This window comes from Hoplias malabaricus, chromosome 3 (genome assembly GCF_029633855.1).
Source record: "Hoplias malabaricus isolate fHopMal1 chromosome 3, fHopMal1.hap1, whole genome shotgun sequence".
NCBI classification, from domain to species: domain Eukaryota; kingdom Metazoa; phylum Chordata; class Actinopteri; order Characiformes; family Erythrinidae; genus Hoplias; species Hoplias malabaricus.
This window is the reverse complement of record NC_089802.1, coordinates 51,753,228-51,777,945: the sequence shown is the minus strand read 5'-3', so window position 1 is coordinate 51,777,945 and position 24,718 is coordinate 51,753,228. Positions and strand designations below refer to the sequence as shown.

Here is a 24,718-nt window from a genome sequence, read left to right as displayed (position 1 = left end):
TCCAGTGTAAAGTTTCCACAGTCAGTGATGGTTTGGGGTGCCATGTCATCTGCTGCTGTTGGTCCACTGTGTTTTCTGAGGTCCAAGGTCAATGCAGCCATCTACCAGGAAGTTTTAGAGTACTTCATGCTTCCTGCTGCTGACCAACTTTATGGAGATGCAGATTTCATTTTCCAACAGGACTTGGCACCTGCACACATTGTCAAAGCCACCAGTACCTGGTTTAAGGACCATGGTATCCCTGTTCTTAATTGGCCAACAAACTCTTCTGACCTTAACCTTGTGAAGAGTAACTGTGCAATATGCCAGGCCCAACAATGCAGAAGAGCTATCTGAGCAACCTGGGCTCTCATAACACCTGAGCAGTGCCACAGACTGATTGACTCCATGCCACGCCGCATTGCTGCAGTAATTCAGGCAAAAAGAGCCCCAACTAAGTATTGAGTGCTGTATATGTTCATACCTTTCAGTATGAAGAAACTAACACTTAATATATCAGTCTGTGTGTAATGAATGAGTATAATATACAAGTTTCACATTTTGAAGGGAATTACTGAAATAAATAAACTTTTTCATGATATTCTAATTTTATGATCAGCACCTGTATATGCTCCTTGGGTCAGAGGCAGATGAAAATTTCCAGTGAAAGCCGAGCGTGCAACAAGAAAAACTGATCTGTGAGAACTGAAGTGTGGAGCCGTGTTCAGTAGAAAACACAAAAGCAACATGCGAATACATGAGTGTTGTAGTTGTGATATTTGAAAAGCCAGCGATTCCTGTTAGAGATGGGGTTTTGCAATGTCACTGGGTAAATTTTGCGGGGGTAGGCCTGCCAGTGGAAAAGCAGCAAGCGTTAAGTGTGTCGATCCGAGTCAAGTCGATTAGAACTGAACCCATGTGGTGGAAAAGAGACATTAATGTCCTTGAGGCCCTTTTACCTAATAAGCACTAATTAGAAATTTAATTCTATCTGTAAGATTTCTCAAATTCAAGATGCATTAAATACGGCAAATGTGCATAAAAAACACTGGATTCAGTTTAATACAACAGTGCAGTATGTATGTTTAATTTCTTAATCATTAAAGTGCGATTAAATATAGTAAAATAAGATAAATGTAATAACAAAGGTTTTATGGTATGTATGAAACCTGATATACAACCCAATTTCATGTTGCGGTGCTATACTAAAATTACAATTAAAAACAATGTGATGTACAAATCATTTATACTCTATGACTTAAAATAAAAATAAAAAAATCAATACTTGTTGAAAATGGAGAATTTTATTTTTTGGAAACACATGTTTAAAAACAACATTTTTTTAGCAACTGGGGCTTCTGACAAAAGCACAAAGAGCTGGTCATTGTTCAGTCCTATAGTGTAACCCACACATTTGAAAATGTCCACTTTTGACCATAGGGTGTTCCACCTCTTGATTTCAATCCCCATCCCCCTTTTCATTCTAATAGAAATATTGACTATTCTTCTTTAGTGTTTGTTTGTAAGCTTATATATTTAGCTTTTCTTTTTTAATTACTGACATTAGCCAGCTTAACCAGCCATGTTGGTATAGCTGTCTATATTCTCTACTTATTGTTTGTTCACTTCTTCAGTGTGATGAGCCCTACGTTTCTTAAACCCAATAATGAAACCCAATGAAAACCCAATAATAATAACAATAATAATAATAAAGTATAGTTATATCTCAGTGCTATTTTATTGACAAAGAAATTGGTGTTTTATCTCTTTGAAACACACAATATCACACTTAACACCCATACACTGAGCACATGCATAGACACATCAAATGTAGAATTATCATCATAGAAGTTTAACAGAACTATTTCAGTATTTAAAACAAACTGAATATGAAAATAAAACTTAACAAAGTCTTCACATAAAGAAACCTATTTGACACACATACAAAGTGATTATTAATTTGCCACCTTCAGAGCCATAATGGTAGGTCACCTAGTGAATGAGCAGCAGCTGTAGACTGCTGTGGTCACAGGCCATAGATGTGTGTGGTGTTCTGGCGGACAGTTTGGAACACTGTGGAGAGGGGCTCACCCTTCAGCAGGCTGATCTCACGTAAGGTGTGTATGCCCATCCCAGGGTGAGCAAACCTACACATGGTCTTTGACACCTTCAGTAAAAAGTACAACTTTTACAAACAGGACAACATTAAAATGTGAAAGTTTCAACTACAGGAAATTTAAACCAAACACATTGGCCATGAACATTAAAATTTACAAAGAAACAGGGACACGCAAGCTATTTCAGAGTGAACAGTTTTTTTGGTAACATTTAACCCATGAATTATGAACAGCTTCTGAACTGTGCTATTATAACAAGACAAAATTTGGATTTGACTGATTCTGATTTGTAGGACCACACAAAACATTTCCACTTCACCTCAGTCTGTCTTAAACAAGCTTGACATCAGAGCTATTTTTAGAACCTGTTTATTTATTGTTTCTTCTGTGCACGAGAGCTTTAACTTTAACTTTGCCTTTATGGATGCAGTGATCAATTTTGTTCATAGACAATGCCCTTAGGAAGTGTTTGTGTGTCCATGCAGTGATTTCCACAACAGAATTGTGTCTGTTTTTATGCATTGCTATCTGAGGACTCAAAGATCATTCATTCATTGTCTGTAACTGCTTATCCAATTCAGGGCCACGGTGGGTCCAGAGCCTACATGGAATCACTGGGGTGCAAGGCGGAAACAGCCCCTGGAGGAGGCGCCAGTCTTGCAAAATTTTATCAAATTTTCATGTATCAAATTTTATTGGGATGTGATTTAAAATCATGAATGTGGAACAAACACCCCCAACTAAAATGTTTTTCACCAGCCACCACTGCAAAGGATCTACGAAGTTTCAAATCAAAATTCTAGCTTTAATGCTGTAGTTGAAATTGCCTTAAGATGTCTATATTATGACTGTGAATTAGTTTGTATGTGTGAGAGATTTGTTTCTGTTAAAGTTAAACTTGTCAACCATTCATTTCCTAGGGGAACCAAGGGGAAATTTGTTGTTCCTAGCTTAAAAGCTGAAGGAGGAGTAACTGTTTAATCTTTGAGAGAGAAGTAATAATTGTGTCTCATTAAATAAAATGCTGAAAGCCCTGATCCAGCTGATTTTCCTTACTACAAACAAATGCTCAAAATTTAGAAAATATTTACCAAATCAGTTAACTAATGCCATATATTATATAAAGACTATATGCCAATTGATTTACTGCAAAACATGTGTTGATTATGCATGACGTTTATAGCAGTTTGTAAACACAAGGACATTTTATAAAGCTTCTGTTCACACATGAAAAAACTTACACTGAACTCTAAAGACCAACATATGCTTCTGCATCGAACCTATGCCATAAGCAACGCATCAATGAGCACCCTACACTGTAGTCTGACGCACACAGAAATCACAACAAAATCAGGAATGTGATTTGTATGCAGTCAGACAGATATTATTTAAACATGAACTTCTCACCTCCACACTACAGAGAATGCAGACAATTCATGGCAAGAGATTTCCTCAGACATTGTGTGAACATCAGGGATGACTAAAATGTTTGAACAAGGGAAAAATACTCACCAAAAAAAAAACCTCGCAATGATTAGGACCACATGCTGGCTTTGTATTTGTTTCTTTCCTGGCACCTCATATAAACTATGCTATGTATAATATTGTCAATCCATATGCAAAATTCCTTCCTAAAACAAATTCCTTGCATGTGTGAGCATATGTGGCCAATAAAGTTTGATTCTGATGTTCCAAACAACACTCATCTCCTCAAATAGTGGGCTTTAAAGATTTATAATAATACTGCTAATACTACTACATCACTACATAGTTTACTACACAGTGTTCCAAAAATCAAAAACACATACACACACCTGTCTGGGTAGGAAGTATGGTGCATCAGTCTCCAGTAGAATGCGGTTAAGTGGAATTTTTCTCACTGCATCTTGAGCCTCCCTAGCACAGGGGTATGTTACCAGTGCAGTGAAACCCACAAATAGATTGGAGAATTCACTCAGGAATGGCTCAATCACAGAATATCTGTTGGTAAAACAGTGTCTGCCGAGCAGGCAAAATGAAACAAATCATTAGACTATTTATGTAGCTTATAGATACATAATGTGTGTACATAGTGTCCATATAAAGAAACCTGTGTATCTTGTAGTCTCTGGGAACACATTTCTTCATGATCTTCAGCAAATCATCATCAGCATCACGACAGTGTATAACCAATGGCTTTCCAAGAGACACAGCCAACCTAAGCTGTCGCTCAAACACCTACACACAAATTAATGTCGACTACAGCAATTGAATACAGACAATCAGGGTGAAAGTAAAAAGGTAACAGGGCTAGGTTAAAAACAACATTATCTAACAAAGCTCTTGAAATTAATACTATAAAAACTTCTCAAATAAATATTAATATTACAACCATTAAAGTCCTCAAGACTGTTCCGCAGTTATTGTACCTCTTTCTGTTTGCTGGAGTCAGTAGAATTCTTATGCGAGTAATCCAGTCCAATCTCTCCAAATGCAATCGTTTTGGGGTGACGCATGGCTCCCATGATACTTTGTTCATGAGTTGTGTTATACTCTTTGGCAAAGTGTGGATGGCATCCAAAGGCACCCCACACTAACTCCTCTCTCAAAAGTCCTTCCCAGATTGCATCCTTTTGCGTAATCCTTGGGTTGCAGAAGTCAGCAATACACCCCCTAAATTCCGAAGGGAAACTGCTAGTATATTTACGTCGAAAGCTCTGGAAACTTCCCCGGAAACCTAACTTTGCATAAAGCATATCTAAGTGACAGTGAGTGTCAACAAATTCCCATGTACCTGCCTTTGAAGAATCTACGTTTGATAACCAAAGAGGCTCTGAGCCCACTGATACCCTACGAGTGGCACCTTTACCAGTGTGAGATGCCCTTCTGACTGACAGTGTGTGTGCATCTGAGAATCTGTTCCTTGTTAGAGGAGAAACCGCACATAGTCCTTTCTGCTGTATGGCTGGAGATGTTGTTTTGGCAGCACTGATAGAGAAGGCAGATGGATCTGGAGATAAAAAATCTTGCTGGATTGGCTGCTGTAATCGGACACCTCGTCCCAAAGCCACAACTGAACTTTTAGGCATAAATACAGTTCTAGAGGCTGAAGAATCAGGAGCTCTGTCTTGGAAGGTTTGTCTCGACGACAAACACAGCTCTCTCGAAGACACTGGGGGATGCCTTGCGGTCTGTGTAATTGTAGGAGTTAAGTAGCTGGGGTAGGGGTTCATATTAATCCCTTCCATTCTATATGTGGACTGTGGGGAGAGCATGAAAGCTGGAGGAGTGTTTGGTACATATTCTAAAAGAGGTGGACTTTCAGCACCTTCTGTTTTTCTTTCTTCCATCTTGCAGTCTGTTTTCTTCTTAGTGTGCTGTTCCAAACACTCATCCTGTGAGAAGATATCTGCCTCCACAGGGTCCTCAACGTCTGACCAATCAGGAGATCCATCCACTTTCAGAACTACTCTCTGCAAATTGGGATAAACCATGCAAGAGTTAATATCACAAAAGGTGGATTTAATGTACAATACACTGTATTTACAGTACAGTAACAGGTGGACTACAGTGTGTAACTTAATAAAAAGTGCTCCTGTTTGGTCAGTGGAGCTGCTAAAATGGACAAATGTGTGTAGATGCTATTTAAGACCCCAATATTAACCTTTATTTGGTTAGTGTTGTACAAAGGCCAGGCTCAATTAAAAAAACTGTTATTATTCTTTTTTGCATACCCTTTTGTCTGTTTTCACCACGTTCCCTTCTTCTGTGTCTATGAAGACAAATGGGGTAGAATAGTGATTTTCTGCTTTGATGGACACAGATGTTGGCTCATCACTTATAGAGCATTCAAGGGAGGTAGTATTCTCTTGTTTTGCTAGTACAGTAGGTGCTTCAATGATGCATTGCTTTGCTTGGGTTTTCTTGACACTGTCTTTGGTAGAGTGGGACTTACACTCCCCATCCCCAATAGCCTCTGTGAGTGCTCTGAGGTAGATAGATTTTGACCCCTCTTCTGGAGTTCTGTTTTTGCGTTTCATCGATGGAGGGGTTGCTGAGGTCCCTACTGGGGACTGCTGTTTAGACTGTGCCTCTTGCTGAACATGTAAACAAACACACACCGAAAACACACATGATCCCCTGCCGATGTAGAAGTTTTGTTCATCATTGAAAGACTCAAACATTCAAATACAAGCACAAATTACTCACCTCTGAAATCAGGGAATATTGTCCAAACAGTCTGCGGGGACCACTGTCTAGTGAGCGTACATTTGTAGTGCGCATTTTCTTTGAAGATGTTGCCTTTCTTCCTTTAGGTGTGCTGAGTTTAATACTCTCTAGTTCTCCTAGATCAACTGAGCCAGTAGACATGTTTAAGCTGGAAGAGCAGTCATCACTTGATTCATCATGCCTAGGATCCCCCCAGAGTGTGGGCCGAGCCAAGTTTACATCATTTTTCTGGAGTTTTCTAGGGGAGCCAAATGATGAACGGAGCCAACCAAACTTCAGCTTCTGCTTTTTACTGTTCATTATGCCAGGACTAAGAAACAGAGAATTAAAATTGGAACCAACATTAGCAGATTGTAAGATACCAAAACAAATTAGTAAATGTGACAGACAGCAGACACAAAGTTGGGCCCTAAAGAAATTAATTACATAATGTTTTCTTGTAATTGTAATGGTAATTTCCGTGTTTGGTCACCTGTAAAAATACAAAATATATTCATAAAAGCCACATTCCAGTAAATTCCAGTTACAACAGGCTTGACAATCATACTTACCATGCATACACAGATCATTTTAATTAGATGTTAAGAGAGTTACGTATAGGCTAGATCTGTAGATTTAACCAAACCTGTTATCGGTATACTGGTGTAGCTCCTTTTCCCTGCCACTCTCAGGTGCACTGCACAACTTCTATACCAGCACAGACAAACACACAGGACTGGACACAGATATAACACAACTTAAGATATTATTATACTGTTTCTTAGACACGTTATTTAAAAATAAAATCATTAGAATTAACATGTAAAACAAGTCATTCAGAGTGGTTCGATGTGAAGTGTGTGTTTCTAGGGAAGATAGTAAGGTCAGAAATGCTGAGTGTTGATGATGGGATCCAGACACCCAGGATGTTTACATGCCTTTCTCTACAGTGGACTTTCACATCAAACCAATCTGGATAACTGCATTTAACTTACAACTAAACGACTAAGTTGTATAGATTTGTGGGTTATACATTTGAATACTGGGTAAATTGGTCCAAGACGAGCCTTAATTCCTGGTCCTGTTTATATTTAAATATTTGGGTTAAAATTTGACTGACTGTAAAATGTTTTATTGTGCAAGTATTTGATTAACATATAGACGATATATTAAGGACTAATGACATACCGCAGAGCTTAACGTGGCCAGAATAAGTGTTACGTGTTTGATAAGAAAGGACGATTAAGAAATGTATGAACCTAGTTCGTTTCTGTTCTGTTTTCCGTTCCACATTATATAGAGAAGCAGTTTATTTTGGCGCCTAATCGAAAAAAAATACGAATATCTAATCCGGGTAAACAGTAAATGCCCTCCAAAGTAGTGTTGTATTATAATTTTCCAGTATGTAATACATCAACCTCAGTGTATGATATTTACTACCCAGCGAGCTCATCTTAAATTACAAGACGCAATCAATTTTCCCTCCACCGATGATTAGCAGCGTTGCTAACTATAGCCGTACAGCAATAGTAGACTTGGTCCGCGTATTCGGGTGTAGCCGTTAAATCGGGTTTCAAAACATTTGTAGAAATTAATAATGCCGTAAGCAGCTAGTGAATATACGTAATATCTACTTTTAATTACCGAGTGAGTACTATTTAGCTAAATTTTACCTGGCCGCTGAAAGAAGGGACGGCCATCAGCCTATAAACCACACAGTAATGACCTGCACTGGTTATAGCGACCACAATATAAGTCCTACTCTTACTCACTTTTCTCTACAGCCACAACTTTTTTAAAGCAATTAAACTATTGCGTTACAATTGTAAGTAGTTTAGTCTAACCGAATCTCCTCGTCAAAGCAGTTCATCTCAGCGGAAATTTAGAACCAGGCCACAGCCTTATAACTACAAAAAGCAAGATATTTTCGCTTCCTGTGTGGAAATTTTCAGTGCAAGTGTATTTTTAATTTGAAGAGCATATATATATATATATATATATATATAATAGCGTGCCATGAATTCTACAGAAGTCATAATTTTCCAATTCATATATTCAAAAAATTTTGTTTTGAAAGTCTTTGTGTTCTCTGTATGGAATGGTAATCTAACTTAAATCAAGAAACGTCAAAACATTTGCATACGGATGTGTTTCAGATGGCTTGAAACATTTATAAACCCTTATCTACAACTTTTAGAACAAACACTGAACAATATAACAAATATTTAAATGTTATATTTGGGTTATTTTTATTCACTGGAACTCTGGAATTGTCTTTAACATTCTATCTTGTCTAACACTCAACTTGATTCAGATTATTGTACAAAAACATAGTATTTGTTTAAAAAATATTTAAATGTAAAATTATATCCACATATGGTATGCACTCACAATATGGAAAGTCCTTTCATTTTAGCTAGATAGCTGTGATCTTCTTATGTAAACCCATTTTTGGCAGATGTTCAAAAGTTTGTTTGGTTCATAAAAGCATTTCTGAAGCAGAAATGCTAGTGTCTATTTGAAGGGGGCTATTTATCTATATATTATCTACATTCCAACTCTGCTACTTCACACAGAAAAATATACAAGTTTACAACAAGTGTGTTTAATACAAATATAATCAAGTAATAATTAATTTCCTAAGAAATAATATTATATTACATTTTGTAAGTGTAGTTGCTTTCATTCAGGAAAATAACACTGTTGCTCCCTGGCTTAATTCAGGGTCTTAGCAAATAAATGTATATTTTGTTTACAATATTTACAGAATAGCAAGAGAAATGTGTATTTTAAAAAACAAGAATAGTGTACCTGCAAAGTACACAGATCTTTTGAAACAGTCCATTCCATTGTAAGAGAAATTGTCCTTTAGTGATATGCACAAATTGGTGAAGTAATACATATAATATTTAAATAAATGACATATTCAAGTTTCTTGCGCCTCTCTGTTCTGCAGTAGTCTTTGTTCCACTCTCTGACTGATGCGCCGCAGGTCAGCTTGAATGCTTGGTATCTGAGCAAGTTCTTCTTGTAGACAGCGAGCAATTTCTAACTGAGGGAAATCTTCACTACGCACCAGTTGTCTCACTACCTGCAAACAGCGCTCTCGCAAGGAAAACACTGTCATGCACACACACACACACACAGTAAAAAAATAAATAAATAAAAAATATTCACAAACTGTCAAATGTCCAAACAATAGCTCTTAGAAAAAGAGTAGCCATGGCAGACACAAAAGCATATATTCAAGCACAGAGTCACAAGGAGGTTATGAACACATTTCATTACAGTGCGATTTATGGCTGCCATGAATCTGGATATAATATTTCAGGACTCCAATTACACTTGACTAAGATGTGCCATAGAAAGTGCCCAGATCTGATTTTACTTTCCCACTTTCATGATTCAAATTGACAAGCTCCTCAATTACAGGCAATCTGAGAGATTGCACCTGGTAGTGTGATGTTAACCAGTGAAACCTGGCCATTTTCTGATGCACTGGGTAAGAATAGCCCCTTATTATTCACCAACATTGGGTCATCACTCTCAGCATCACGAAACATCCATGGGTGTCCTGTAAAACACAAGCCAGCTATCAATAGGCAGTCTCAATCTATTACAATGGCTATTACTTTCATTAAATTTCTGTTGAGATGACACAAAGCATACATGTCAATCTTTTAAACCCTAGAGTTCTGTCCTATTTGATTAATACAATTTACTGTTTGTTGTACTTTTGTCTCCTGTTAATACAGAAGGGAGACAGGGTAGTTAATGATGTTTTTATCTATTTTTTTCTGATTATGTAAGTAAGTTTTGGTTTGTACCTTAGATTATTTTGTTTGTTGTTTCGGCGTATTGCTCACACTGAAGTTTAACTTATTAAATCTGCCATGTTTAAGTTTCAATACAGAGTTTGTTAAATGCAATCTTCTTGTGTCTTTTATTCATGTTACTAACTGTTGAACCCTAGACTGGCATAGACTTTAGTTACTTAAAAAGGGGGTTGTGACAATTAGAGCAGTATTCCCAGTGGTGAACAAGCAAGTACATATTGTCCACTGTCAGCTCTGGAGAACAAGTAATAAATCATCAAATTGGTAGGTGTAATGTAAATGGGTAACATCCCTGTCCTGGACCAAGTTCACGGCAGGGAGGAGAAGGGGCAGACCGAAGGAGGGTAGGTAGGAGGGGGAAGAGAGACTGAATTGTTTAATTTTGAAAGGGACATAAACAAGATTGCAGGGATTTATGTAAAGAGTAATAATAATAATAATAATAAATAACAAATGTTAAACATTAAGATTTATACAACCCCATAATCCGTAACAAATCTTTGATCAACAAAGGAACTCACATGAAGAAGGCTAAAAGTGATGTGACAGAAACAAAAACATGTTTAAATCTTGAAAGGGAGAAACTCACCCACATATGTAGTGACTCTTTTGCCTTTGAGCGGCTGCAGGTTTCCGAACGATTGCGGTTCTCCACGGAAGTCGATCCAAAGGAGCTTCACTGTGCGAGGAGAACGGTTACAGAACACAACCTGCGCCGTGATTCGGCTGTTCAGAGAGCGGACTAACGGCAGCGCCGGCCTCTCCGCGGTCTCCGGGGGCAGAGGCATGTTTTCCGCTGATCTAATCTGAACAGTAACACACGGTCCTCAGTACCACTCATCCAACATAGACCCTTTAGACTTACATCCACCGGAGCTCGTCTTGTAAACAATAATATAATACAAATACAAATTACGCCAATAAAAACAGTGAGTAAAGAATAGTAAATGTTTACGAAAGTAACCGAAGCCGAGTCGCGGCTACGCCTCGTACGTGACTCACTCAAGTTTGTTTTGATGACGCAATCAGTGAAGCTGGGGAAGAGTTAAGTTGAACATCGCCCTCTGCTGGTCTTTAATATAAACGGATCAGCTTATATTCTCACAGTACGGGAGCCTGCCCCCTAACGGTACAGGAGGCGAGAAAATTGCAGTTTTAGGACCGCAATTCTAGGACTCTATAAACATTAGCGATATGGAATTAACTACATAAAATTTTGTTTTTAAGGTTTATTTCGCCCAAAAGTAAGCTTATAGTTTAAGTGCTTCTTCCGCCCAAATGCTACTTTATCTAACTTTATAGCTGTTTAAAAGCGTATTCCGCCAAATATCTAACTTTCTATGATTTAGTTTGAAAGGCCTACTCCACCTAAAATGCTATAACTGCTTATATCTTATTTTTAAGAGCTTCAACCCAAATACTCCATATGCTTAAGCTTTGTGTAGTTATATTTGCTGTTTAATTCAAAACCCAGACAGTTTCTAATATTAAATATACACAAATGTATTCAAATTCTGTACTTACATAGTAAGTATACTCTACACTGATTGAGCTGCATTTCCTCTCATTCACGAGTCTGATATATATATATATATATATATATATATATATATATATATATATATATATATATATATAATGTGTGTGTGAGAGAGACATATGGTGTTAATTTCCATATTAAGTACACTTAATACAAATTAACTTTCCAAAAACGATTTTATTAGCATACTTGATAGGACACCATTTTGAATCCCTTGAATAAATAAATCATTTGAACCTTATCATTATAGATATGTTGGTCAGTGACCGGTTGAGTGTGGTTTGTATATTTAATTTCATCATCACGCATATGCACAGAATGTTTTGGCTGTATGTGAAGTGTATCTGTACTCCATTTCGTGAAACTTTAAGATCTCTATGTATAGTAGACGTTTCCAAAAATGCTGACCTCTCTACTAAAACACCTGCTGACCAACTCTTTTCAGTGTTTTAACACACATACATCCAATATCATTGTCATTGACAAGAAATAGGGGAAATGGGGCAAAGTAGAAATACAAAAATACATCAAACAGAGTCAAGCCCCTGAATCGACTTTAATTCTGTAATTTTCTAAATGAATTACTATCCATCCCAACCAATAGTTACTGTGGCATCCAGTACCACATGACACATAAATCAAACAGAGTTTCCCCTTGCTGTTTATTAACTTAATTAAATCTTTCTTCAGCCAAAAATGTATCTGCACAAAATAATCCCCCCTCCTCACAGAAGTCTTTTCATATTAACATAATACTAAGAGGCATCCTTTGATGAACTTTTCTACTCACAGTAATACTCACAAGCATGAGATTTAACTAAGTTAACAAAAATAATTTGTGGGCATCAATATACACGTCATCGAATATCCCACCCTCCAGTCCAAAAGATAGAGTTCAGCAGTATCTGTTACAACAGCAAAAGCAAGAAGTAGAACATCTTGTTCAGACTGAATAAGCAACAGACTCAAAGATTCACTGTGATGCACTGTGCCCCATGGTGCCTGGTTTGGCTCTGCAAAGGAAACTAATTAAAGCAGTTTTTTTTTCTCTGACTCATGACCCTTTGGACGTATTTCGGTCTCTCTGTCTCTTGTTGTTTTTTTTGTTTTGTTTTTTTTTACCCCAGTCAGCCCTATTCTCTCCCAGTGTCTCTACCCCTCTTTGTTTTTTCTTGGGATGGAGTGTGATGTTTTGAGGTGAGGTGGAGGAGGACTGAAGTGTTAGATGAGTTGAGAAGTCGTAGATCATGCTGAGGTCACAGGCAGAGCAGACGTGAACCCTCCACACCCTCCTCGCTTTGAGGGATTGTGGGTAAGAGAGCAGAGCGAGTCAAACCCCAGAAGCGCTGTGGACTCAGATCCTTTTTCACAGCTGAGAACTTCCAACCCATGTGAGAACCACATGTCCGGCACTGAGCAATTGTCCACGCATACCTAAATGCACAGATTTCAAATTTGTCAGTTGGTGCTGCAAAAATGCAAAGTGACATAAGTCATGAATGTGTAAATAAAACATGTAAACCTGTGTGAGAATTAAAGGTATTTAGGTTTTTTAAGTTTTAATGATTGTAGTTAGCTCTGATCTTAGGTGCTAAGAACTGAGCTACAGCAACACTGAATGCCATACATATCAATACTTATTGCTAATTTATTTTGAAGGTTTCATGATAGTTACACATATACACTGAAAGCACTTTACATTCTTGAGGACATTAGGGATTCATTTAAACTACTATCAATATGCAGCACCCATCAACTGGCTGGTAGAAAGGAGATGAGTGGGAATGATTAGGAGACATCACAGTGGCAGATAAAGCAGGACATCTGGGTAACACTTAAAAGTGGGGTAAAACTTTTATTACCTCCAAGAATCAGGACCTAAGTTTCACGTCTCGACTGAAGGACAGGATCATTTGTTCAGTACATTGTCCCATTACTGCTCTTGGGCATTGGCATCCACATAGTTTACAGGGACAGTGCCCCCTGTTGGCCCCAACCACACCACTTACAGCAGCAATCCAAGCTTCCCTTGGAGATCTCCCCTCTAAGTGCTGGCCTGGCCCAAACCTGCTTAGCTTCAGAAGATTTGTATGTTCTGGTGTTCAGGTGCTATGACTGCTCACTTATTAATTTTAAGATAAGCACACTGATTTTATTTATCACCAGTTTCAACACATAAGCTAACACACAGTAGGTTAGGACTAGAAACAAAATTAAATATTAAACATTCAGAAACTACCAGAGGTGGGTAGAGTAGCCAAAAATTGTACTCAAGTAAGAGTATTGTTACTTTAGAATAATATGACTCAAGTAAAAAGTAGTCACCCAATTAATTACTTGAGTATGAGTAAAAGATACTAAGTGAAAAAAATACTCAACTACTGAGTAACTGCTGAGTAACCTCTTTGTTTAATAATAAGGATGTCAAATAATACACCTGAATGCACAAAAATATAAAACAGCAATGAACAAATTCAGAGCCTGAGAATATCTCCTAAACAACTAAAACAATAATAAATTAAATCTTTACAAAGTAACATAAATTAAATTCAGCCAGAATAACTTAATTACAAAACAATGGGGTCAATAAGCAGAGATTAGAAAGAATAACAAGAAGAACAAAGCAGTCTGCACATAACGCAATTATATCTGCCATTGTACTGTGCTTATGTGCTCTTTTCAGCTGGAATTTTGTGTGCAGTTATGTGACAGCTTGGCTCTGTTTATTTGATGAAACAGAGTCAAACTGGTGCTAGTGGCTGATTGGTTGATTGGTGAGATGCAGTCATGTGACAGAGCCTCTGTTAGAAGTTTCAACAAAACAAAACAAGGAGATTGTGCATTGGACTGACCGATAAAAATAAGAAACAAGTAGCGAGCAGAATGTAGCTCAGTGTAACAGAGTAAAGGTACCACTTCTTATTCACAAATATACTGAAGTAAAAGTAAAAATTATGCTGCATTAAAACAACTCTTATAAGTACAATTTATCCAAAAACGTACTCAAATACATAAATGAGAAAATGAATTACGTTACTACCCACCTCTGGAAACTACACACTCAATAAATTCCAAAGCATAAAAATACAAACACTCACCCTGGGAACCAACTATGCAGTGTAGAGGGCCTTCCAATCAAATTTAGGTTGCTAGCCTTGTAGACCGTCAATGTCTCATGAACATAACCATGTGGATTCACATACGCTGCCATTGGCCCATACAGAGACAGACTACAAAGAAGGGGGGAGAGAGAGAGAGAGAGAGAGAGAGAGAATTATAAATTAATTCTTATTCATATTCTTCTGGTACACTACAAATAAAAAAATTCTGAGTCACTTGCAGGGGTGAAAATATTTATCATGATATATGATTTTACAGTACATAACAATATGCTCTATTCATATTGTTGAAATAATCAGTGATTAAACATAAACAGAGTGCTTTTTTTTCTAGTCCAATTTAATACACCTAAATAAAATAATTATGCAATTCACATTGTCTTGAAATGTAAGGAAAGCTTTCAGGCAACAATATCTCACACATTTATTTTTTATTCTGTTTCTTATAAAATATGTATCCCAGTTTTATTTAATTTATTTATTATTTTATTTATAATTTATTTATTTAAATAATTTGATGGTGATATCCCTATTTGTTTTTTAATTTCTTTGTTTCTTACCTGAATATTTCATTCTTGGTCGTGATCTCTGTGTCCTGGCACTGTTTGCAGCATAGAGATGTGCACTATCACAGCAGACAAAACATCATCAAACTTATGAAATGAAAAACAAAATGATAATATATGAACAGATTTGATGTTTTTGACCTTACTCTACAAAAAAGACAAAATCTAAATTTTGCCCCCACATACAGTCACTTACCCTGTCCATGATGTCCAGCTCACAGCGCAGTCTCTGAATGGCACTGCCGATCCTAAGCAGTTGCAGTCTCAAAGCATCATCTATTGGCAAACAGGCAGCCACTCTGTATGAAAAATCTGTGGACAGAGAAACATGCTCAGAAAAAAAAAGTTCATATTTTCTGCTGAACAGTGCTTTCTGTGGACATCAGATGTAAAAGCATGCTTTAATGAAGTGTGCTGTTCATGGATAACACAGGTTATAATGTGGTTAATATCTGCATATTAACCTATAGCATTTGTTGGCAGAGATTCATCTTTGAGGTTCTCATCCCATTCATGGAGCTGCCTCTTTACTCTGCTCATTAGAGTTTCCTGTAACACACAGTCAGTAACAAAAATGTCCATTGAGCACATGAACTGAAGTGCCATGTGTTAATCAGTTTTAAAATGTTTGTCCATGAGGACTCATTAAAAATGTACCCAAATTAAAAACCTAAACTATGGAAAAATCTATTCTAACGTTTAAAAAGAATTACTTTGTCACTCATTACAAGCACAGGTAAAAGTGAATATAAATAATTAAGACCAGCTCTGACTAAATTGACCTCAGTAGCAATTTGGAAAGCTGTTCATTTCACAGCATTCTTTTCTATTCCTTCATTATTTGGTATGCCTATCTACATCTGTTAAATGAGTCCTCAATCATACATTTAAAAAATTTTCCTTAACTTGGATGATAAACACTAACAGAAACTATTTACTGGAAATAAAATTACATTACATTTCATTAAATAATATGACTAGTTGTTCCATTTTTGTGGTTAATGTGTTACTGTTCTTGTGGTCATATGTTTACCTGGATGTGGGTTTGTGTGTATCTGTGTGGAGAATTGTAATCTTGATAAACTTACTGAGTCATACAGGGCATACACCCAGGGAGGCCATGGGGTCATACTAGCAGGATACAACTTCCTCTGATAAAGAGAGAGAGAGAGATTGAACAACAAAGAATAAAATTAATAAAAACATGCCTCTGTCTGTCTTCAAAATGTCATTACCCGTCTGTAGGTCTGGCAGCGCTGCACTTGACTTTGTGGTTGTGTGTGCTTGGTAGGTGGAACATGTGTGTGAACATGAGATGAGAGTTGAAGTGCACTTAGAGGGTCAAGCAGAATCCTCTCAGGCAAAATCTGCACCTTTGCCTGACGAATCCTGTAACAAAATGAACATAAAGTTAATAATAAATGTGTCCATATATTGAATCATTGTATAATGTGTTGTGTTTAATGTCTCACCCATCTGCTTGTGTCCGGATATCATGGACTTTGAAGCGCTGCCGTCCAATAGCTTTGATTTTCACCGTCTCTATGCCATATTCCTGCTCCTCTCGAAAGGCATAGATCTCTGCTGTCGTCCCAAACTCTGCTTTTAACTCTCCTCCACTTGCATCAGGACTGCAGAGAAGTTCTGATTTCAGAGGTTTCCTTTATCTTTCTCAGGAATTCAAGAACAGATCTGAACCTCCATTTTAACTGCATTCCAGAATATTGGAATCCACAATAATAAAATGCCTGAATCAAATCTATTTTCACAATTGTGTAAACAATATTTTTACAGATGTTTTGAATGTAAACAGTATCAGAGTAACATACACACATTTATATAAATCTGGTGCCTGCATTTTATTTTCCCTTTCCTACAACATGAATGTAACTACAAAACCATTTCCATACAGTGGGTCTCTCCTGCTGAAAGCATGAAAACTACTTCATTAGCACAAATAATCTGTACATTTAAAAATACAATTCTGTGTATCATGTTAATAAAAAGGTGAATTGTAAGTTTTATATGTTATTCCTAAATATGAACAGAATTAGGCTATGTGTACTCAAAAATGAGGTAATATTTTGTGCACTGTAATGAACATCAGTCAGTGATACATGTTGTAAATAATGAATAGTGAAATATGGAAATTGTTTTTAAAAATCAAATAATTGTTATTGAAACATTTTATATTGCGATAAATATTGATACTTAATTATTATCCAGCCCTAAAAGCAGCCATGATTAAAAGAGATTTCGTATAAAATCTCTGCTATATCCAAACCACTAAGTGTCCGTATAGTGACTGTTTCATTACATGTAGAATAATCATTGAAAAATATCTGACTGGTCCTTCAATGGAAAAAATATCATAAGGTATTTTCATAAGCTCACCTGTGTGCAAGCACAGCAAATGTGCGGTCATGACTAACCAGGTTGCGGAACATGCTGACTTCCTGAGGTCGGAACAGCTGCAGTGGCAGCGTCTGGCCTGGGATCAGTATGAGAGCAGCATGAGGAAGAACAGGCAGACTTTGCACACTGTCCTCATCATGAAGAGTACGTCCGTGGAACTCTTCCATGTCTGAACCCAGGTACTAACACACACACACACACACAAACACATTTTAACTCTTTTTATTTACTCTTATTTTAACAAGTATTAATAGTAAAAACATTACACAGGTTGCAAAAAGCCCTCTACACAAAATATGACCTGACTCATGATTTTCTATGCATTTGTCAAAAACTTTCCATTTAAATATGCCAAAACTCACAGCATGTGATGTTGGCAAACTGGGGTCAAAGTTGATAATGCTCGGCTTTTCCGCATCCTCGCTATCACGGTCCTCAGTTTCCATGTCATCTTCCTCCTCCTCATTTTCTAGATTGAGAGAGAGAGAAAGTGGGAAGGGAATAGACAGAACAAGAACAAGACAGATAAATATATTATGAGAGGTGCAGACCGGGACAGAGAAGCAGAGAGAAAAGAAAGAAAAGGAGCGTGAGACAGACAGATAAGACCAGGTAGAAGGAGAGAAGGTGAGAAATAAACAAAATAAGAGACATGCAGAAAGGGAGGGCAATGCAGGGAGAAAATGACAGATAGATATAAATAGTGGTATAAGCATGCCGAGTGAGAAAGAAGGAAAGACATATAAAGTGAGGGATAAAAAATAAGACAGAGAGATAAAGAAAAAGAGCTTTCATTTTCACTTTTCTGCCGATTCAGTATTAGTGTTTTGCTCTGTCATTCTCCAAAGCACCCCATTTTTTCTCATGCTTTTCTCCTGCTTATTTCGGAGACTGAAGGACAGAGACTCAGAGTGAACCTTGAACATTTGCTGGTGGTCACTTGTGACCGATTTGTTCAAACCTGCAGCTGTCATGTCAGACACCCTGTCAGTCTGCTCTGTGGCCTCGGCTGTGTTTATAAAGCGTGCAAACGCTGCTGCGTGTATTCTCGGCTCTGATATATATTCTGTTGTGTGTCTGTGTCTCAGAGGAGTGTTTTATGTGCACTCACCAGGTACGAGTTGCAGCTGGTTGCCCATGTCGTCGTGAACGTTGTTGTCGCCTCCGCCCCTCTCTGCAGCCATCGCCGTCTGTTTACACTCCGAAGTCCCACCAGCTGCTCCGGAGCTGGAACAGAGCGCTAGGAACAGTCCAGAGAAACACGTAGCGCCTCCTGGCGGCTGGAGGTCGGATCTGCACCACAGGGGACGGTGTTCAGAGTTGTGCTGCTTGGTCAAACACATCCTTTAGCAACGAGTGGCCACAAAGTTGGAGACAATAAATACCAGATAATATGTAAGCATATCAGTCTCAAAGTTAAATTTATGTAAATGCGATATATCCCTGTCTTTGAGTTTGAGGTTTTTTTACTGTTCACACAAATTTGAGCCCTATGTTAAAATGAAATTATCACTTGCTTAAATGCACGCTGACTGGATTGTACGAACAAACACAAACAATTGGGCGGTGTTTGATTATTTCAAAACTGTTGTTCCATTCTAGTAGACAATTCTTACAAAACATCGCACCAGCTAGTGCTACATAAAATATAAATGTTTTACTTTTATTAACCATCAAAGTGTAATATGTCAAAAATATACTTATTTTGAATTATTTTGGCCTTGGTTTAAATGTTGGAACTGATACACAGGGTGTCCTAAAAATAAGGAAACACCCATATAAATCTTCTATATTGGTGTTTCCTTACATGTCTGGTTCTTTTAGTTTGGGACACCCATATTACACTATCCAGCAGTTTGTGATTATTGAAAAATATTACATAATGACTTGTACGTTAACATTTATGAAGGGTGAATTCCAGTTCACTGCTAGAGCTTAATATGTTATTGCTTTATTCAATCAACCTGTAATCACCAATAGGATAAGACAATATCCAGTAGGATAAGTAAGTAGTAAAATTCCCATTAGACAGATGTGGATTTACTCTACGTACTGAAAAATGTAATGTTAAATCTGCTTATTTCTTACATTTGGTGTAGTTTGAACTTTGTGTGTTTTGTTGTGTGTTTGTGATGAACATTCATGTGGACAGATGATGGCACTGGCTGTGCATATGCGTGTAATCCTGCTGCTCTGTATATTTGTGGCACGGTGTGTGAGTGATTATTATTCAGTGTTAGGAGTTCCTCCTTCTGCAACAGAAAAAGAGATAAGGAAAGCATTCCGTCAACTGGCCCTCAAGTTCCATCCTGACAGGAATCACAGCCCAGATGCACAGCAGGTCTTCACACACCTTGCACAAGGTGTGTATGCAAAAAACAAGTGCTGAATAAGCTTTTATTATAGATTTTTTCTTAATTTTTACTTTGATTTTCTGTGTTTATGTGATTTTCTGTGGAACCTATTTCCTGTAGCTCACAAGTAATAATTTCTCATCAAAACACTCAATTTCAGTGATGGAACTATGCTGAAATCTCACACCCTTCACTTAATTTCTGTTTAACTTTGGCAGCTCTTAAGTGTAAACAGGGTTTGCAGCAACTACTGTGGTTGACTTGCCTCATTTTCTTTGTCAGCCTATGAGGTGTTGTCTGACCAAGAGAGGCGCAGGCTCTACGACCAGACACACTTGGCCCAGTGTAGCAAGAAAACAAAGGGAAAACCAGATCTGGGGTGCAGTCTTCATGGTGACAAAGGTGGTTCTTATGGTAACACTGAGCCCCCATCTTTCAGTGTAGATGAACTGCTTGAGATTCTGAGGATGGAGGAAGATTCATTTATGTTAGAAGATGATGTAGATCAAGGGTGGAGTTTCCCTCTGTGGGATGATGGTCAGGAGGAAGATGATCAGTTCAGCTTTATGTTTGGTGTTCTGTAAATTTGTTGTATGGTGTGTTTGGCAATAAATTAAAATAAAATTATTATTATTACCTTAAAAATAACATTGATGTAATTATCACCAAACCCCCATAAGGAGTTGATATGCTAAGATATATTTGTTGTCTAAAAATTATCCTTTAACTTTGCTCTCATCAGCTACTTATAGCTACATTGCAAATCTAAAGAAGCAGACCTCAGATGCCAAATACTGCTAAAACTGATATAAGATTTGTGGTTCAAAATAAATTAGATATTTAAAGGAACACTAGGAAAGATTTGGGCTTTCCTAATAGATGCAGTGTGCAATTAATTTTTAAAGCACAGTCCTGAAATTGAGAAGGGAAGGAGGGGTGTTTTCCTACCCTTTCCCAGAACGTGCATAGTGTAATTTCTACAGTGCTGAGTCTGGAGTAGCAACAACCAAAGCTCTGTTTTCGCTAATACAGGTCAGACGAGCATCATAGTGTTTTTGAAACTGTAATTGTAACATAAAAATACTACCTAGTGTTCCTTTAAGGTGATCCATTCCTTTAACAGACATTTTAAAACAATAATTGCTGTGCTATCCCAATTTAGATTTGGAATGTAAAATGCATAACTGCAAGCTACAGTGGACTCCAGAGATTGACTGTATGACAGTGTTATTTTTGTTATGTCACAATGCAGTTTCCCGAGTTTAACCTGTTGCCCCTTTTGTCATTCTCTCTCTCTCTCTCTCTCTCTCTCTCTCTCTCTCTCTCTTTAACAATTTGTGTCCTGTTTCTTCATAAGAAAAAGGTTTTTGCAAATGCTGAATTAAAGAAATATTGTTTTTTCATAGTATTTCATAAACTTTTAAAAATATTTATGTATCATGCCATTCTGATTTTTCATATTGTCCATTTCATATTGTCCATATTGTATCACACATTTATATACTAACTGATATCAAACCCACTGCTGTTTCCTAAGAGCATCTCAGTATAAAATCCAGAAGACATCAAAGTGATTAGAAAACTAATTTCATGAGACAAATTGCTAAATCTGTTCTAAATCTGAGATCTGTGAAATAAATTTGTAACTTTTATTTTGTGATGAGAGGTTGATTTGTAATAAAGGATTTTATTTTCCTTTCACTTCACCCATACATTGCAAGTAGTGCAGTCAACACTTGGGTATCTAAAAGAAACATAGAGAATGCCACGAATGTGGGAGTTAAGACAAAAGGAACATAAACAAAGATTAGATTTGTAACACTTGATAGGTCTAATGAATAATGGCTTTAAAGAAGAATGCACTCCCACACCCTCGTTAATACAACATTAAACCTTGTACTTTTTATCAAATTTGTCAAATATTAACCAAAATATTTGAACTCATCATTTGAGTTTCTTTCAAATTAAGCTTAGAATATCAAGTAAAACAATAAACATCACTTACTACAAGTATATTTTTTATTATAGCTTCTGCAGAGTAATTTAGTGTTCAAGAATTGCAGCATGTCCAAGAAAATACAATTATTTTTCTTTTCTAAAAACCAAGAAACATTTTTGTTTTTACTCTGTTTCATTTGTTGAACTAGATACTGTGGATCGACTGATCTCAGCATTTAGCTTCATGTCCAGCAGGGAGCAGAGTTGTAACTCAGAAGTTACAAAATCCTACCATTTAGTGAGGTCAGGTACTGTTACATGCTTATTTGTGGATAATGAAAGCCAAACCAACTTATTCCAAAATATAGGAATACAGACTCTTGTATAGCTACTCCAGAGTATCTCATTTAATTTCATGCTTTTCTATTAAATGAGTGCACTTTAAGTAGCTGAATTCACTAATAAAAGGGGTCTTCACCTACATTTGAACTTATAACATATTTGAATGGTTTGTTTGTTGTATTTTATTTTTTATTTTTTTTGTATACCTGGATATTCATTTAATATTCAATGTAGTCAAAAGTATTAATATACAAACCCCATTTCCAGAAAAGATGAGATGTTAAGCAAAATGTAAATAAAAACAGAATGCAATGATGTACAAATCATTTAAAACCCATATTTATTTGAAAGACACCATTTCGGAAGTTGAAACTCGGAACAGAAATATTCACAAATCAAGTCTCAAGTCTTTGAGTTTGAGTCCAAGCATAAATTACATCTGTTTAAAGCATGTACTGCCATTTTTTGGCACATACTAGAGTACCAAAACTAATCAGTTGTATATCACTTTAATTTTTTTTATTTTAAATTTTTTATTTAAGTGCACACTTTAAAATGATGGTCCTTTGAGAGATATTTAGTAAGAAAAATGGTTCTATATAGAACCCTGAACACTTGAAGAAATTTTCCATGACTAAATGGCTCTTTGCATCAGTTCTTCAGATAGATGGAGAATGTGCTATAGTTGGTTTTATATAGCACCTTTTAGAAAAGGGTACTATATGGCCCCAAAAACAGTTTTTCTATTGTTAAAATGTCAAGCTTGTTACAGTAGAAGAACCAATTTTGATGTGTCCATGATACAGAGTAAATCTCAGAAATGCAAAGAATATATATATAATGATGCTGCGTTCTCTGGTCTAAAGAGGAGAGGGATCATCTGGTTTGCTATAAATGCACAGTTCAAATGTTTCAAAATGCACAGTTCAAAAGTCCATGATGGTGCATTAGACAGGAGGCCAAAACCCAGACAAACCATAGTATTTAATATATTGTGATCTGTATTGACAGGGCCTTAAATGTTGTTTATGTACAACTTTAAATTAAATAACATCATTGCATTTGGTTTTTATTTACATTTTACACAATGTCTCAACATTTTTGGAAATGGGGCTGTACTATAGATATTATCACGTATTCCGCATTTTAAATTTACTGAAGTTTACTGAAAGATGTATAACAGATTACAATATCTATTATACATCTTTTTTCTTCATAAAATCATAAAATAATGTATATATGTATCTATCAATTAAAATAAGAAATGTATATTTACTGATAATTAGAAACCTATGGAGATGTAAATTTCTAACATCATATTAGCGTGTTAGGATCATATTATACATTATCATCATCATCTTGTTCTTTGCCGCTTAAGCCATTTCAGAGTTGCGGTTCATATTATATATGTTCAAACAAAAATATTATTAAAATATAAATCTTTGCAGTGCTTCTGTGCACCAAAACTGTACAATTTGATTGGAAATGTGTTGTGTGTAAATGCTGTGTTTATCAGTTTTCCCTTTGGAGTAGTGGCTGTGTGTCAGGTGCAGATGGAGGGGGCCGAGCCTACACCAATATTATCAGCATCAGTTCCCATGACAACCTTTTGGCTTTCTTCCTGGCTGATAGGCGAGGCTTCATCTGTGACCAGGGTGAACTAGGGTAAGAAAATACAAAGATATCCTATTGCTTTAAAGCCTACGGACCTATAGACAAAACAAGTTTTGTATGTGTGAGTATGCTGCAAGTCTAATAGGTTTGTGCTTTTGGTTGGTAAGATAAAGGTCAGCAGTGGAGCAAGGGGCTGCCACATCAAAGAATAGGAATTCTGGCTCAAGGGGCACCAAGTCCAGGACAAATATATATGCTGACTTGAGTCTGTGGATGGGATACTTAATGAGACTACATTCAATCAGCTAATAATTTAGTCAGTTTATATGTCACTTCCCAGGCTAAAATTTTCTCAGTTTACTCTAAAAGGTCCTGTGATGTCTTTAGTGTCCCAACTGAGAGTATCACTCTTCTGATGTGACAGTAACCAGAGAGTAACAGACCAGTGGGTCCCAGCCAGATTAACAAAATTAAATCAGAGCATATTAATTATATTAGATTAAACTACTACAGTATAAAAAAACTGTGTTTTTTTTATTCTCCTACTTACTTTTTCATTTAGGGCGGCACGGTGGCGCAGCAGGTAGTGTCGCAGTCACACAGCTTCAGGGTCCTGGAGGTTGTGGGTTTGATTCCCGCTCTGGGTGACTGTGACTGTCTGTGAAGAGTTGGTGTGTTCTCCCCGTGTCTGCGTGGGTTTCCTCCGGGTG

General features: G+C 36.9%; 4 protein-coding genes across 9 annotated transcripts; 1 reads left to right on the top strand and 3 right to left on the bottom strand.

The window, feature by feature from the left end:
- Positions 1-1,300: 1,300 nt before the first annotated feature.
- On the bottom strand, positions 1,301-8,223 carry tatdn2 (TatD DNase domain containing 2). 5 transcript variants are annotated; one of them, XM_066666531.1, is made up of 9 exons: positions 8,129-8,223; positions 6,931-7,020; positions 6,732-6,777; positions 6,285-6,615; positions 5,810-6,172; positions 4,505-5,548; positions 4,186-4,313; positions 3,911-4,094; positions 1,301-2,146 (listed from the first exon to the last, which is right to left on the bottom strand). In XM_066666531.1, the coding sequence occupies exons 4-9, from the start codon at positions 6,603-6,605 to the stop codon at positions 2,006-2,008; spliced, it is 2,181 nt and encodes a 726-aa protein (XP_066522628.1). In that variant the 5' UTR covers positions 6,606-6,615; positions 6,732-6,777; positions 6,931-7,020; positions 8,129-8,223; the 3' UTR covers positions 1,301-2,005. The 5 variants fall into 5 exon arrangements, with proteins under 5 accessions (XP_066522628.1, XP_066522626.1, XP_066522624.1 ...); XM_066666529.1 differs by lacking the exon at positions 8,129-8,223 and adding an exon at positions 7,958-8,115; XM_066666527.1 differs by lacking the exon at positions 6,732-6,777 and having other exon boundaries at positions 8,129-8,222.
- A 211-nt stretch (positions 8,224-8,434) lies between these two features.
- On the bottom strand, positions 8,435-11,176 carry vhl (von Hippel-Lindau tumor suppressor). Of its 2 annotated transcripts, none has more exons than XM_066665842.1 (4): positions 11,076-11,094; positions 10,710-10,926; positions 9,736-9,858; positions 8,435-9,404 (listed from the first exon to the last, which is right to left on the bottom strand). In XM_066665842.1, the coding sequence occupies exons 2-4, from the start codon at positions 10,906-10,908 to the stop codon at positions 9,211-9,213; spliced, it is 516 nt and encodes a 171-aa protein (XP_066521939.1). In that variant the 5' UTR covers positions 10,909-10,926; positions 11,076-11,094; the 3' UTR covers positions 8,435-9,210. The 2 variants fall into 2 exon arrangements, with proteins under 2 accessions (XP_066521939.1, XP_066521938.1); XM_066665841.1 differs by lacking the exon at positions 11,076-11,094 and adding an exon at positions 11,123-11,176 and having other exon boundaries at positions 8,436-9,404.
- A 1,645-nt stretch (positions 11,177-12,821) lies between these two features.
- On the bottom strand, positions 12,822-18,994 carry crbn (cereblon). The gene is made up of 11 exons (XM_066666448.1): positions 18,872-18,994; positions 18,123-18,229; positions 17,740-17,942; positions 16,818-16,976; positions 16,581-16,734; positions 16,434-16,496; positions 15,810-15,894; positions 15,542-15,657; positions 15,340-15,404; positions 14,759-14,890; positions 12,822-13,094 (listed from the first exon to the last, which is right to left on the bottom strand). Exons 1-11 carry the CDS (start codon positions 18,942-18,944, stop codon positions 12,917-12,919), a joined length of 1,335 nt encoding a protein of 444 aa, XP_066522545.1. The 5' UTR covers positions 18,945-18,994; the 3' UTR covers positions 12,822-12,916.
- On the top strand, positions 18,911-21,700 carry zgc:152986 (uncharacterized protein LOC101884054 homolog). Its single transcript, XM_066666449.1, has 3 exons — positions 18,911-19,155; positions 19,913-20,123; positions 20,397-21,700. The coding sequence occupies exons 2-3, from the start codon at positions 19,913-19,915 to the stop codon at positions 20,696-20,698; spliced, it is 513 nt and encodes a 170-aa protein (XP_066522546.1). The 5' UTR covers positions 18,911-19,155; the 3' UTR covers positions 20,699-21,700.
- Positions 21,701-24,718: the final 3,018 nt, after the last annotated feature.